The 15,053-nt window shown below is 35.9% G+C and overlaps 1 protein-coding gene across 1 annotated transcript; it reads left to right on the forward strand.

The window, feature by feature from the left end:
* Positions 1 to 4,830: 4,830 nt before the first annotated feature.
* LOC142540232 (putative pectinesterase/pectinesterase inhibitor 34) lies at positions 4,831 to 10,034 on the forward strand. Its single transcript, XM_075646234.1, has 4 exons — positions 4,831 to 5,362; positions 5,541 to 6,062; positions 6,848 to 6,984; positions 9,203 to 10,034. The coding sequence occupies exons 1-4, from the start codon at positions 4,935 to 4,937 to the stop codon at positions 9,898 to 9,900; spliced, it is 1,785 nt and encodes a 594-aa protein (XP_075502349.1). The 5' UTR covers positions 4,831 to 4,934; the 3' UTR covers positions 9,901 to 10,034.
* Positions 10,035 to 15,053: the final 5,019 nt, after the last annotated feature.

Genomic DNA, 15,053 nt, shown 5'->3' on the forward strand with positions numbered 1-15,053 from the left:
TCCTCGTGACATGCCCCGCTATATAGATACATATATATATATACTGGGAACAAAACATAAAACCTCAGCCCAAACTGTGACTCCTTCCAGAAGTACCCTCTCCGGCCTCCAGATATCCTGGAGTACCTGCCATTGTCCACACACAAAGACAACAACAACCCCCCTTGGGGGTGAGCAAAGCTCCGTATGGAACAACCATCATATATACCACAAGTATCTAAACAATGATATATGGTATGCAATGCATGTATGTCGTGGAGGTATCAGGTCAAATGCCCATCCACTGAGCACATGTCTGAATCAAACGAATCGCTATCAAATCAATGCTCGAGCTGGCACACCGGCCTCAATCAGGGATACTCGTATGATAACATCGACAAAGCGTCAGCAAATCCCATATCTCAATCAATCATCGGGGCTACAAATGTCTATGTTTTAAGGGTCATGTAATACCAAACATAGCATTGTGTTCACAAACCCCAGAATCCAATCAAATCATATCAGGGTATCCAAGGATCATAGCTCAACGTGCATGTCATGTATCGATGTATGCATCAAACGATGTGTGTTAACAAAACATTTATTTTATACATCGATATTCAAATCACAATGTCATGTATGCCACATAAACTCAACAAATAAGGCATATAGACATGTATTCTCACTCCAATCAATCAAACCAATCCAACATATATCATATAATACAGATACATATCGTATGTTACCTGGTCGCAACATACCTCAATTTTTAGTTCCAGTTGATGTAGCTTGAAGATATCAGTATAATAAGCTATCTACATCAATAACATATTCATTTCAATCAATAACATGATCCAAAATCAATAATATAAGTTCCAAATATCTTTTGAAACTTTGAAAATTTATATCAAATCAAAATCATAACATAATTCAATTCCGACTTCGAATACGAGTTTCTTGTCGGTTATTCTACCACATATAGGAATCTCGACTTCAAATACATGTTATTCCAGCACTTTCATATTTAGAGCTGCTGAAACTAGAAGAAATTTACCTCAAAAGGAAGCTCTCGACGCGAAGATTTCGAATATATAATTTGTTTCGCGTTTGGACAACGTTTCGAGGTCGATTCGGACGAAATAAATCGACTTTTTCTTTCTCTTTCTCGAAGTTGCTGAGTAAAAGTGAAGAAAGAAAGAAGAACAAAATTCATTCTTATCACCACCGCTCTCGCGCTCGGGCGGTAGAAATCTCGCGCCCGAGCGCGAGATATTCTGTCCCCGAGTGTGATTTGTACCAGCGCTCGGGTGGTCACAAACTACCGCTCGGGCGCGGAATGTTCTGTCCGAGCCTCCTTTTTTTGCACACTTGGCGCTCATGCGGTCATTTTTTACCACTCGGGCGCCACATGTTCTGTACAATTACTCACCTTGTGGTGCACTGGCGCTCGGGCAGTCATCTTCTACCGCTCGGGCGTCAGATGTTCTGTCCAAAATATTAGTCTTGTATTGTATTGACATCCGACTTCTCCACTCGAGTTCTTACAACTTCAATTCTGTTAATTAATCAATATCTAGTACGATATTTCATTATTAACACTTATTTTCTCATTTTTCATTGTCATGATATACCTCATATACATAATCACATGACAATTTCATAAATTATCGATAATCAACATAGGATTTACGATAATACGATACAAGATCCTTACAAGTCGGCCGCAGCCACTTCCGGCCGATCGCCCTCCGACCGACCGCCGACGCTTCCGACCAACCGGCCGCACCACCGGCCGCCGCCCCCCGCCGACGCACAAATGGAAGGGCAATTTTGTAAATTCGCCAAAAATTATTAATTATCACATTCTTATCCATCATACCAAACATAATATTATTTTATCATTATACATTATATTTCTACTTCAATCATTCTTCTTATCATTTCTCTCTTAATCATTTCATTATCCTATCCTCCAAACCAAACGCAACCTAATAGTTGAACAACTAATCATCTCTGATATAAATCATGAGAATATTTTTTTAAAAAAATTATTGAGCAAAGTTATTCTCTCAAATTTCTCGATATTTTGTTAGTGATTGGTTTGCATCCATCATCCATGAGACCATGAGTTTCTATCGATTTGATATTAAAATATTCGTGCTTGCTATCACCATAGAATGGAATGACCTAATGGATGACATTATAGAAACAGTTTCTATGGGGGGTCAATGTGGATAAAATACTATTCATATTAATGCTGTACAATGATTGAAAATGTATAAATACAATGATCTTATGTAGATTTCACAAACAATTAAGTATATCAATATTTGGAATTTAAATCTACATACAATTTTCTATCCGACTGTATCACGAATCAATTTTGTGAGACATACCTTTTACCTGGGTCACTTATGAAAAAATATTACTTTTTATACAAAAAAAATATTAGTTATTATTGTAAATATGAACGTGATTCATCTGTCTCACAAATAAAGATACATGAGACCATGTCAAAAGAATCATACTAATCTACCACCGACTTGTAGCCTAACACAAATCATAGCCTAAAAAGGAAGTCACAAATTTGAAAGCACTTGACAAACGAACACCGTTGTCACGGGACTCTTGGCTTAATAGCATCATGTTTCTAGCTAAAAAATAGCTGGATGTCGAATTCCAAATCCTATAAATCGACGCTAACAAAAACCAAAACGAACAATATATACACACACACACACACACACACACACACACAATCGAAGTAGGAAATGCTGGTAAGTCGTGGGATCATAGACATAGTAGATGACAGCTAATTCCCAATATCGACCACACAACAAGCCAGAACCTCCGACCCCTCCATTCCCACACAGTTTAAGAAAAAAAATATTTGAGATCGGTTTTTAGAAATTTATTATTGTAAAATTGTATTTGGTCACGTAACAGAAGCTAATGAATTTGGAATGGACCTTTTTTTTAAAGACGATTTCACATGTCACGATTCAATTTTGTGATGCGAATCTCCAACCGTTCATTAAAAAGTATTACTTTTTTACTAAAAATATTATTATTATTCTTTAAGTATGAATTCGATTGACTCATCTTATAGAAAAAAATCTGCGAGACCATGTTACAAAAGACTTATTCTTTTTGTATTGTCATATTCGTAGGACATAAAATTCTGTATATCATATGCATGATTTTTTTTATCATCCCTTAAAATTGATTTAAATATAAAATATATTATTATCTTCAATCATATATGCAATTACCATTTATTTCATTTTCCCTGTTTTTGATACAATTGTGGAGGTGAAAATTTGAATAAGAGTGATATTGCATGTACATCGAATATTTATACATCAATTCGTACCCTCATATTTAAGATGACCAAACTATCCTATGATAATCAAACAAACAATTACAACTTTTTTTTTTTTTGCCCTGAAAGTCATTGTGTGACAAAAAAAACATAATTTTTTTTAAAATTGAAATTGTATAATTTTATTTTCACTACACTATCAGATTTGTACATTGAAGTTCAACATCCAAAAATAAAATTTAACATGTTATTGAATTCTTCCAAATCCCATTCTTTTTTGTTACTTATTTTGTTCACATCATGGTCAATTCATCTTTGAAGTGAAATATGTAAATATAATTAATATAAATGTTATACAAAAAATTAAATCTTTTATCATGAAATGTCAATTGTCAATTTAAGTTAATTAGTTTCATCTTTTATTTTGGGAATGTAATACACATTGTAAAAAATTTGAAGCTAAGAAAAAATTATAATTTTTAAATTCAAAATATCACTATATAATAATTGTAAATATCGATTAATTATATTAATAAATAAATATTTAATATAGTACTTTTACCCTTGGAGAAGGTAATTTTAAATATTTTTTTGGATGGTTGGATCAATAATTTTTGTTTTTTTGTTTTTAGAGTGATTGGATTAACTTTTTCCTACATGATCGAATTGAAGATATTTTTATACTTTTGCATTCACATATTATTTTATTATATAGGCAATAAACAATATATCAACATCTACTTACAAGAAACAAATCTAATAAGTAAAAAAAAAAAAAAATCTCCATCCCAATCGATGGAGTAACTAAATATTTGACAGAAGTTCGATATCTCGTACCAACATCTTTTTCGGACAAGCCTATTACAAAGTATTGATCTGATATAGTTTACCAAACTAACGTGGTTTGCAAACTATGAACCTAATCTAGATGTTTACCTGGTATACATTGAAAGTAACGTCTACGAATTCTCGTATCATAAAAAAACCAAAAATAAGATTAATTTCAACTTTAACGTGGATCTAAGATCAGTAAAGTATTATTAAATATTCATCTACAACAATTCAATCGTTGTAACTAATTAACACGATGACATGATTTTAAAGTAGCTCAAACTTGACCTTGACTTGCAAGTTTAGGTAGAACTTATGTGATGTTTTATATTATCCAAATATAGAATATATCATAGTCAAAGCAATGTTGTGTGTGAAATACAAGATATTAAATTATTTCAAAAACTTTATTTCATCTAATTTTTGACTCAAATTTTACAAATAAATAAAATCATATATCATTATATTATTCATATATTGATCTATATTATATATATCATAAATCATTATCGAGTGATTAAATATTAACAGCGAGGTAAAACTTAAATAATAATAATAAAAAACTATTAAATTTAATTGAGATCTAACTTCAACTTTCACCCACCGATTGGCAAATCCGAACATATTAAATTTTCATCCAGCCCCGTGTAAAACTGTAGCCCACACATATATACATATATATATATATGTATACCCCCACACTACCAAGCCCACTCTGTATCCCTTCTCCGTTACACATCTCCTCCTTCAATCTTCCCCCAAAATCTCCATTAAATTACCTGTTCCACGTTTTCTTCCGGCAATGGAATACGGCCGGCTAGAAAAAACCCACTCCGGTGGGGATTCCTCAGCTCGAAGCCTTACCCCGGACTCCGAACGGGCTCCAAAACGGTCCAAGCTCAAGCTTCTTCTGCTCATCCTCGCCGCAACTCTTGTCGCGGCTTCGGCCGTCTCCGCCGCGTTCGTGGTGGTGTTCTGGAATAATGCAAGCTCTGGTGAAGGCGATGAGACGCTCCGAATTCGTCGGCCGTCTGTTGCTTTGTCTCGAACATGCAGCTTGACGCGGTTCCAGAGTCTATGTGTCAGCTCCCTCATTGATTTCCCCGGCGCCGCCGCTGCCTCCGACAGGGACCTTGTGCACATTTCGTTCAACATGACTCTTCAGAAGTTCGGCCACGCTCTATATTCCGCCTCCGACATTAGCAACATTCAGATGGATGCCCATGTCAGGTCTGCTGAATTCTTTTTAAACCTTTCATTTTCCCTAATTTTCCAACCAAATCTTTGTCAAAATGAGCCGTTGCATATGTTGAAATTAACTACATTATTTTACTATCATTTGTACTTTTCAAATTTTTTTTTAAAAATAATGGAGTCAAATTTGGTACTGATTTTGTCATTGCTTCAGATCCGCATACCAGGACTGTCTAGAACTCCTGGACGACTCAGTGTACCTCCTCTCACGCTCGCTCACCTCCGTCGCACCAGGCGGCGGAGCCGGCGGTTCAACTCAGGACGTACTAACCTGGCTCAGCGCCTCCTTGACGAACCACGACACCTGCATGGAAGGCTTCGACGAGTTAAAAGGCTACGTGAAGAACCAAATGCTCGGCAGGTTGAAGGACTTAGCCGGGCTCGTGAGCAACTGTCTCGCGATTTACTCCGCCGCCAAGCGGAACGATGATTTCTCAGGAATCCCTATACAAAACCGCCGCCGGAAGTTACTGAGCCCGGGAAAGAAGCACGAGCATTTCCCGAATTGGCTCTCCCGGAGAGACCGAATGCTCCTTGATTTTCCGGCACCCGCGATAAAAGCCGATATTATCGTGTCGAAGGACGGCAACGGCACGTGCAAGACGATCACGGAGGCGATAAAAAAGGCGCCGGAGAACAGCACCCGGCGGTTCATTATCTACGTGAGGGCAGGAAAGTAAGTTCACGTGTTCGTTCGTAAAAAGTTGGAGAAAGTAATACTCATCGCTCTTTTGTTCTCGGTGGCTATACTTTTCTTTTGCCTGCACATGACTTGATAAATTGACTCGAATGCCCTCTTTGACCATGTTTCTTAGCTACGTGTCTATTAATCAAGTTTGCTAGTGATTAGGATGATGATTTAAAGTTCAATCATGATGTGAAAGATTAATTAATTTTAAATTATTCTCACGTGAAATGGGTTGTTTGATAATCACATGTATCTACTAAATGAATTTGATGGAAAGTGCTAACTTTACTTACGCGTCTATTGGTATTGGGGACTAACCAAATGTCACTGCCACGTCTCGGGTCTGCGACTGGGGGACTGAGCAACGTGGTCACTAGTAACTATTTCGTATTCGTTTTCGTTTTACGAAAATGATTAATTCAAGTTGTTATAGAAGTTGTGAATCATTATAAACTTATTTTAAATTTTTTATTTGTAAGATATGTGACAATGATATTACATTTACTTTTTATGTTTTGTCCGGACCAATTTTGTTGATCATTTGTTACTTGTATCCACTGTTCTTGACTAAGTATTTGTGGTGGAATCCAAAGTTAATTTAGACAGCATTTCTTGGTGGCCATGATTTTAGTTGACTTTTGTTGTAATTGAGTTTTGAACTCGAGATATTGTCTTAAATTTAAAACTTTATACATTTTTTCGAAAAACTAAAAATACGATTTTCACTTGTACGATACTTACATGGGCATTTTATGATTCTTTTTGTCGCGTAGATATGTGGAGGATATCTTAAAAGTGGGGAGAAGGAAGATGAACCTAATGTTTGTTGGGGATGGGAGGGGCATAACAGTCATTTCCGGCGGCAAAAGCGTCCAGCTGAACATGACAACTTTCCACACAGCGACTTTCGGTAAATTCCCTGTTTCACCCTTTCTTTAACCTTTATTTCTCTTTTACACGGAAACAATAAAGTTTGGAGTTGCCTTCAGTTTCAACATGCAAACGCGTCTCCCATGTCCACTATGCTATCATTGGCTTATGATCCACTCATAATAATAACAACATCAACAATATTATTATTAGTTCATAATGAGATTTCCGAGTCCGTGAATTTTGATCAATAATTATGAGTTTGATTTTCATTTTCGTCAACATTTTCTCCGAGGAGTCTGTCGCACAACCATTGGTGATAACATGATAGTTTACCCCAATGCTGATGATGTTCCATATTTATTAAAGAAAATAAAAAAAATAATTTTATGCAAGTAAATGGAGCTAGCCCTGATCTTATATATTTCCTTATGTAGACTTAAATATGCATTTTTGATCATATATGAAAAATCTTTAAAAGTTTATTATAATTCAATGACGATGAAAGAAAAAGCAAATGAAAACAGCTCCTCCGAGACATCCATGTGTTGTCAGATTACTAATGGACAACAGTTGTAGGTAGTGTTTCTATTATAGAAGTGGTTCCCAGCTGGTCATTGGGAAGGGATATATACTCGGTGTAGCACATCCTATGGGCTGTCTTCACCAAGTATAGCATAGTTGTGTCGAGGTGGAGGATTTGGATAGAACCAATAAGTCCAAATAATACATTAAAGCCCTTTAGGTCAAAGAAGTTTACGAGTTAAAATCATTTTTTTTTAAAAAAATAGCTGTTAAAGTGCTTTTTTAGAAGATGAAAGTTGTGAATTTTCGGCTTTTACTTTTACTGTGTCGGAAGGAGAAGGGGGTTTTCTCCGGGGGCTCGAGAAATGGAATAGATAGAGCTCCACAGAGGAATTTTTAACGAAAAAAGTGATCTCTGGATCGAATGTGAAAAGTAGTTTTCCAATCTATCTCTAATAATTTTATGACTTCTTTGTGATATGAGTAACAAATCCTTACCTGTTTGGTGTCCAGAAAACCTGCATCTAAAATGTCCAAAAAAAATTAAAAAAAATAAAATAAAATAAATCCAACAATCGAAACTGTCCCATTAGCCATGTACCATGTATGCGAATTATTCAAGATACCGTTGAGGAAATTTACAGATAGATATCATAATATTTTAAATATGATTGGATGATTATAATATGACGAGTAAACACCACATGTATATAATAATATCAAATGAAATGATTGGGATGGGATCATACGCTTGTGCATGTATTTCTTGCATGTGGCTCTCCTTTAACGAGATTGCTCGTCAATTCGATATTTTTTAAAAGATAGATTTATTAGTTAATTCGACCAATAACCAAGTGCATGTCCCTTTCTACAGTAGCTTATGCGCATGGCTGTAACATAATAACTGGATAATGGGTTTTCTAGTGAAACAGAATCATCTCGACCCCGGTTAGTTCGAAGTTACCGTGTGAGTGGTACGCTGCTCTTAATCCAATGATTAGAAGAGATAGGACTACGTATTACGTATATTGCATTACATGAAGAAACACGAGTGGTCCTCTTGTAGCCATTGGATTAGTATTTTAGATACTACCCATGTGATAGCAGGAACAAATCTCTGGCCTTGAGTCAACATTTCCGCTATGAAGAGCATAAATTAACGTGTGTGCGTGTTGTCGTTTTCTAGTAGAAAAACAGGACTTGACAGATGATAACATTGTCTTCTGTTCCGTCAATTTTTATTTGTTATTTATTACATTTTGTTCGAAATCAAACATGTTACGTTGGTTGCTGAAAACATAAAATATTCCAATCAATTAATTATTTTTTTTAAAAATATTTTGGAGTAAATCGTAATGCTTTCATTGAGTTGACGTATATTTTCAAGAAAATGAAATGGGGTTTTCTTTGGTTGTCATGAATAATATTTTCGAGCTGAAGCATCACCAAGAATGAAAAAGTCTGCATCGAATGAATGGGTGAATGAATGGGTGCATTCAATTGTCTTGTTCCCCGGAGACGACCCCAATGAATTAGTGGCTCGCAACTTTTTGACTATTAAAATGGGGCCTTTTTTTATGCAGTTTTTATTTCTAACATTAATGTCCCACTTTGAACTTAGGCAACATTTATTATATGAGTCGTATTCTTTATTTTATTTCATTATTATCATTATATTTTGCGTTTCATATTTCTATCATAATAACGCCATGCTTGCGTTTGCACACATACAGCTGCAACGGGTGCTGGTTTTATTGCAAGGGACATGACATTTGAAAACTGGGCTGGACCAGAAAAGCATCAAGCAGTCGCTCTTCGGATCGGTGCGGATCACTCGGTCATCTACCGATGCAACATTATCGGGTATCAGGACACGCTCTACACACATTCTCAACGACAATTTTATCGCGAGTGTGCTATTTATGGCACGGTGGACTTCATATTCGGTAATGCGGCGGTTGTGTTCCAAAATTGCACCATGCACGCTCGGAAGCCCTTGCCGTTCCAAAAGATCACCATAACTGCACAGAATCGAAAGGACCCTAACCAGAACACCGGTATTTCAATCCATGCCTGTAGACTAGTAGCTGAACCTGATCTCGAGATGGCCAAAGGGTCATATCCCACGTATTTAGGGCGACCATGGAAGCTGTTCTCTCGAACCGTGTACATGCTTTCGTACCTGGGCGATCACATTCACCCTAGAGGGTGGCTCGAGTGGAATGCAACTTTCGCACTAGACACACTGTACTACGGCGAGTACATGAACTATGGTCCTGGTGGTGCGCTGGGGCAACGTGTTACATGGCCCGGGTATCGCGTGATCAATTCCTCCGAGGAAGCTAGCAAGTTCACCGTGGCCCGGTTCATATACGGGTCGGCGTGGTTACCGTCCACCGGGGTGACGTTCTTGGCTGGACTTTCGACTTGATCCAACTGCTACAAATTGTGCTATTTATGTAATATAAAGAAAATGGATGCTCTTTTCTTGATTAATGGTATATAGTAATTTGGGGGTCTTTTTACACATTCTTTTACAATGAAATAAAAATGTTGTTTGGTAAATCGGATTTGGAAATTCTAAGTTTGGGTATTGTATGTGTCGGTAGGGGTATTGAGTGTAAAATATGACCTGATTTATGACGAGTGTATCATTTGATGCAGCTGGATGACACACAGGCACTGACAGACCCATTTTCTATGCTTTTTTAATTTGATTTCATGGCTGGAATTTTAATAATTTCCACGGAATTCAATTTTAAATATGAATAGCTGTCAGGTGTGTACTTCGAGAGTCAATGAATGGAGGCTCACATATTTAAAAGTGAAAAACTATGTTTTAATATTATATTAATATTTTTAATTTTCAAATAATTAGTTTAGGTTTTTTATAAAAAAATATTTTTCTCAAATAAATAACTATTTATCATATCTATGATAATTAGATGAGAAAAATATGAAAAAAAAAATGGATGAGATATATTTAAAATTACTAATATATAAATGAGATCAAAATAAACATATACAAGGGGCAAATATTCTAAACAATTGCTGGACATGTCATATCTATTCTGATACTATACTTAGCGGTGAGACGCATATGTGCATTTCTATTTCGAAAGTATATGGTTTAATTAAATTATTTTGCAAAATGATCTTAGACATAATTGATCGTTAATAATTATGAAATGAATGAAGTGTATGTGTATGGAGACTCTCTTGCTAAGATTCCATTCCAAATCATTAAGTACGGGGCTTTCGTTTCACTATTTTTCATTATTAACATCGTTTCAGGTTTGATATTTTTAGATAAAAATATGAAAATAAAATATAAAATTAGATACAAAGATTTACTTGAAAAATCATTAAAAAAAAACCAGAGTTAAAATGAAAAGAATTATACTATAATATTTGAGTAGGTCTTTTGTGAGATGGTCTCACGAATCTTTATCTTTGAGACGAGTCAACCTTATCGATATTCACAATAAAAAGTAATACTCTTAGCATAAAAATTAATATTTTTTCATGGATGACTCAAATAAGAGATCCGTCTCACAAAATACGACCCGTGAGACCGTCTGACACAAGTTTTTGCTATAATATTTTGGGAGTTACAACATCTAGCTATGTTTTTAAAGAGAATGTCCACTCTTTTAATAAACGAGAACAAAAAACTCACAAATATTATAAAACTAATCTCTCAAATAAGAGTGAATAGTCAAGAAAAGAGAGGTGAATTAGATTTTGGGATGCTGAAACTGATAAAAAGATAGCCATATTTATAAGAGTTCTCCACATCTGAACACTTGTAATTCTACACAATTCCTTCTACTTTGCATCCAAATTTGACTTTTCCGTTGCACAATTTTGATAAATAATTCATACCACCTACATCATTTAAATATCATTTTTTCAATTGGAGATTTGATAAATCATGTCTTTACTTGTTGCTTACATTTTCTCTAGGCCACTTGAGAATCTACACAACTCAAACATATCAGTATTCACTTGCTTGATCAGAACATTGCCTATGTTATCCTTTGTATGTATCTTCTGTATAGCCACACTCCATTCTTCAACTAATTCTCGAATAAAGTGAAACTGGACTCCAATGTGTTTAGTTCTGGAATGAAAGACTGGATCCCTTGAGATGTGCAAGACACTTTGACTATCACAAAACAAATGAACATATTCTTACTTGTGCCTGATCTCTTCTAATAACCTTTCAATTTATATTGCATCATTACAAACTTGAGTAGCTGCTACATATTGTGTCTTTATTATAAATAATGCCACCATTGTTTTCAGTTTTGAAACTCAGCTTGTTGCTTCACTTACAAGTATAAACACACAACCAGTTGTAGATTTTCTTTTATTAGGATCTCCTGCATAATCTGAATCGACATAGAATCTAAGTATAAAATTCGGTCCTCCAAAACACAATGCATTATTTGGGACAGCTTTAATGTATTTAAGGATCCTCTTAGGAATACTCCAATGCTCTCGTCCAGGATTCGCCATGTAACGACTAACTGCTCCCACTGTTTGTGCAATGTCTGATCTTGTATAGATCATGACAAAATTGAAACTTCTCAGTGCTGATGCATATGGTATTCGAGATATATTCATCCTCTCTGTTTCATTGCTAGGATACATCTCACAGGAAAACTAAAATTTAATAGGAAGAGAGGTCAATATGGGCTTACTTTCTTGCATACTAAAGCGTTGCAAGACTTTCTACAAATAATTGTTCCGAGAAAACTAAATCTTTCTGTTACTTTTGTCTCGGTAAACTTACATCTCTATAATCTTGTTTTCTAGTCCAAAGTCTTTAATATCAAATTCTCTAGTCAATTGTTCCTTCAATTATTGTATCTGAACTTTGTTGGGGCCAGTTAACAACATGTCGTTCACGTATAACAACAAAATGATATAATAATCACAAGACATATTGAAATATGTACAAGGGTTTATACTAAGTCTGTTTTTTCCACGATTCATGATATATGAATCAAATATCTTATACCAACACATCTGTTTGAGATTGTACAGATATTTGTTCAATATACAAACCACGTTCTCTTTGACTTTTTCCGAAAAACCTTCTGGATGGAGCATATAGATTTTTTTTTCAAGATCTCCACGAAGAAATGTTGTTCTAGCTGTTCTCGATACAGGTCAAATACTGCACACACTACGAACACCACAAATCTTGCATGATACCACTCTACTTAGTTATTGTCATCACACTTGATCTTATAGATTTATTATTACGAGTGGGTTTCCTCCCTATTGGTAGTGTAACATGTCACGCCCCGGGACGGGGGTTGGTTGACACTGGCATTGCTCTCAAATTTACATTCGAAAACAACAAGCCTCAGAATTACAGAATTCAGAAACCAGTTTTTATTCATAATACTGAATATTCAATGTCTGATACAACTCTAATAATAATGTTTTACAGCGGAAATGTAAAACCAGAAATACAATGTCTGAACAGATGCAGCGGAATATAAAATTTAAATCAGAACTGAGAAAAACGATCTTCATCACAATCCCAAAAATCGAATCTGCTCTTCTTCTTCTAACTTTTCTTCCTCGTTCTTATCTGAGATAGGTTAGTGATATGGTTGTCACTCAGTAAGCAGATGAAGAAATAACTCCCAGTTTTCGAAATCGTTTTCAACAGAAATAGTAATACAATAATATATAGAAAACTCTTCTTTTCAGAACAGAAATCAGAATTCAGAAATCATATGTTTCAGAACAGAAATTAGAATTAGTAAGCACTGAGCACGTTAGTGAATTTCATGGCTAAACTGATATCAGTCCCCTATATGTTCTCTCCTCTAAGGGGTGAGGCCAGAATCAGAATCAGAATTCAGAAATATTCAGAATATATATTCCTATCATTAGTTCACTAGGGAGTTTCAGTGCTTCAAAATCATAGAACATAAATCAAACATACGGAAACTGTGCTTTAAAACAGAATTATCAAACGGATTTCAAGATATTTATATATAAGCTCACTTACTTTAATTTGCTAGAGTTTCGGTTGAAGTCTACTGGAAATCTGGTTGCTCTCGCTACTGGATTTTACAACTCGAACAAGGCACTCTCTTAGCTCGAAAATTTAAGTAATAATATCAAGATTTGTGTAACACCAATTCAGAGACTAGAGAGTGTTATTTATAGGCCAAAATCAGACTGTTAGACTCCCTATTAATAGCCATAATCTGCATTTAACAGCCTTTATTTCATTTTAAATGCTTCAGTTATAAGTTCTGAGCAGAACCAATAGCTATCTGCTGGAATCTCGCTACCGAACTCTTCCGCTGCTGGATTTTGTCTGCTGGAAAATACTATCTTCTGAAATCTAAGTTGCTGCTGGAATTGTTAGCTTCTGCTGAAATTTTCTAGCTGCTGCTACTGCTACTGCTGGAATTTCAGGTTCTCACATCCCTCCCTCCTTATGAGAAGTTTCGTCCTCGAAACTTGGCTATACATGATCTTCAAAGAGATAAGGGTATTGTGCTCGCATATTTTCTTCCAACTCCCAAGTATCTTCTCTTTCGGTATGGTTGGACCAGTGTACTTTGACATATGGAATAGTTCGTCGCCTCAGTACTTGGTCTTTGAAATCCACAATTCGAATCAAAATTTCTTCATACTTCAGCTCTTCATTTAGATTGCTCTCAACCAGAAGTGGTCTAGCTTCCAGAATGTGACTTGGATCAGAAATATATCTCCTCAGCTGCGAGACGTGAAATACATTGTGAATTCTTGACATGTCGGGTGGAAGTGCTAATCTATAAGCAAGTGTTCCCACTTTCTCAAGAATTTCAAATGGTCCGACGTATCAGGGATTCAGTTTTCCAGCCTTATTGAATCGAATTACACCCTTCATAAGTGACACTTTCACATATGCCTTTTCTCCAACTTCAAATTCCACGGGTCTTCTTTTCAGGTCAGCCCAGCTTTTCTGTCGATCTTGTGCAGCTTTTAATCTCTCCTTGATCAAAGCGACTTTATCCACTGTTTCTTTGATCATTTCGGGTTCATCAATGGCTTTTTCCCCTACCTCATCCCAATATAGTGGCGATCGACACTTTCGTCCATACAGAGCTTCGTATGGTGCCGTTTTAATACTGCTGTGGTAACTATTATTGTACGCGAACTCAATTAAGGGCAGATGTTCGCTCCAATTACCAATGAAGTCTAGAGCACATGCTTTCAGCATATCTTCTAGAGTTTGAATTGTCCTCTCTGTTTGGCCATCGGTCTGAGGATGATAGGCCGTGCTAAGAGTAATTTTGGTTCCCATAGTTTGTTGAAAGCTCTTCCAAAAGCGGGATGTAAACCTCGGATCTCTGTCTGATAGTATGCTAGCTGGAACTCCATGCAATCGTACGATCTCATTCACGTACTATGTGTCTACCTTGTCCAAATTATAGTTCATGCGGACATGTAAGAAATGTGTAGATTTTGTGAGTCTATCTACGATTACCCAGATGCCGTCATGACTTTGTCTAGACTTTGGTAACCCGACAACAAAGTCCATGGAGATATGTTCTCATTTCCATT

The sequence above is a fragment of the Primulina tabacum genome, chromosome 1 (genome assembly GCF_025594145.1).
Source record: "Primulina tabacum isolate GXHZ01 chromosome 1, ASM2559414v2, whole genome shotgun sequence".
Lineage (NCBI taxonomy): Eukaryota > Viridiplantae > Streptophyta > Magnoliopsida > Lamiales > Gesneriaceae > Primulina > Primulina tabacum.

Excerpts from the sequence above, each read along its gene's own strand:
- LOC142540232 (XM_075646234.1), top strand. The coding sequence starts at position 4,935 with ATGGAATACGGCCGGCTAGAAAAAACCCACTCCGGTGGGGATTCCTCA. Across the intron at positions 6,063-6,847 it reads ATCTACGTGAGGGCAGGAAA|ATATGTGGAGGATATCTTAA; the intron begins GTAAGTTCACGT and ends TTTGTCGCGTAG. Across the intron at positions 6,985-9,202 it reads TTTCCACACAGCGACTTTCG|CTGCAACGGGTGCTGGTTTT; the intron begins GTAAATTCCCTG and ends GCACACATACAG.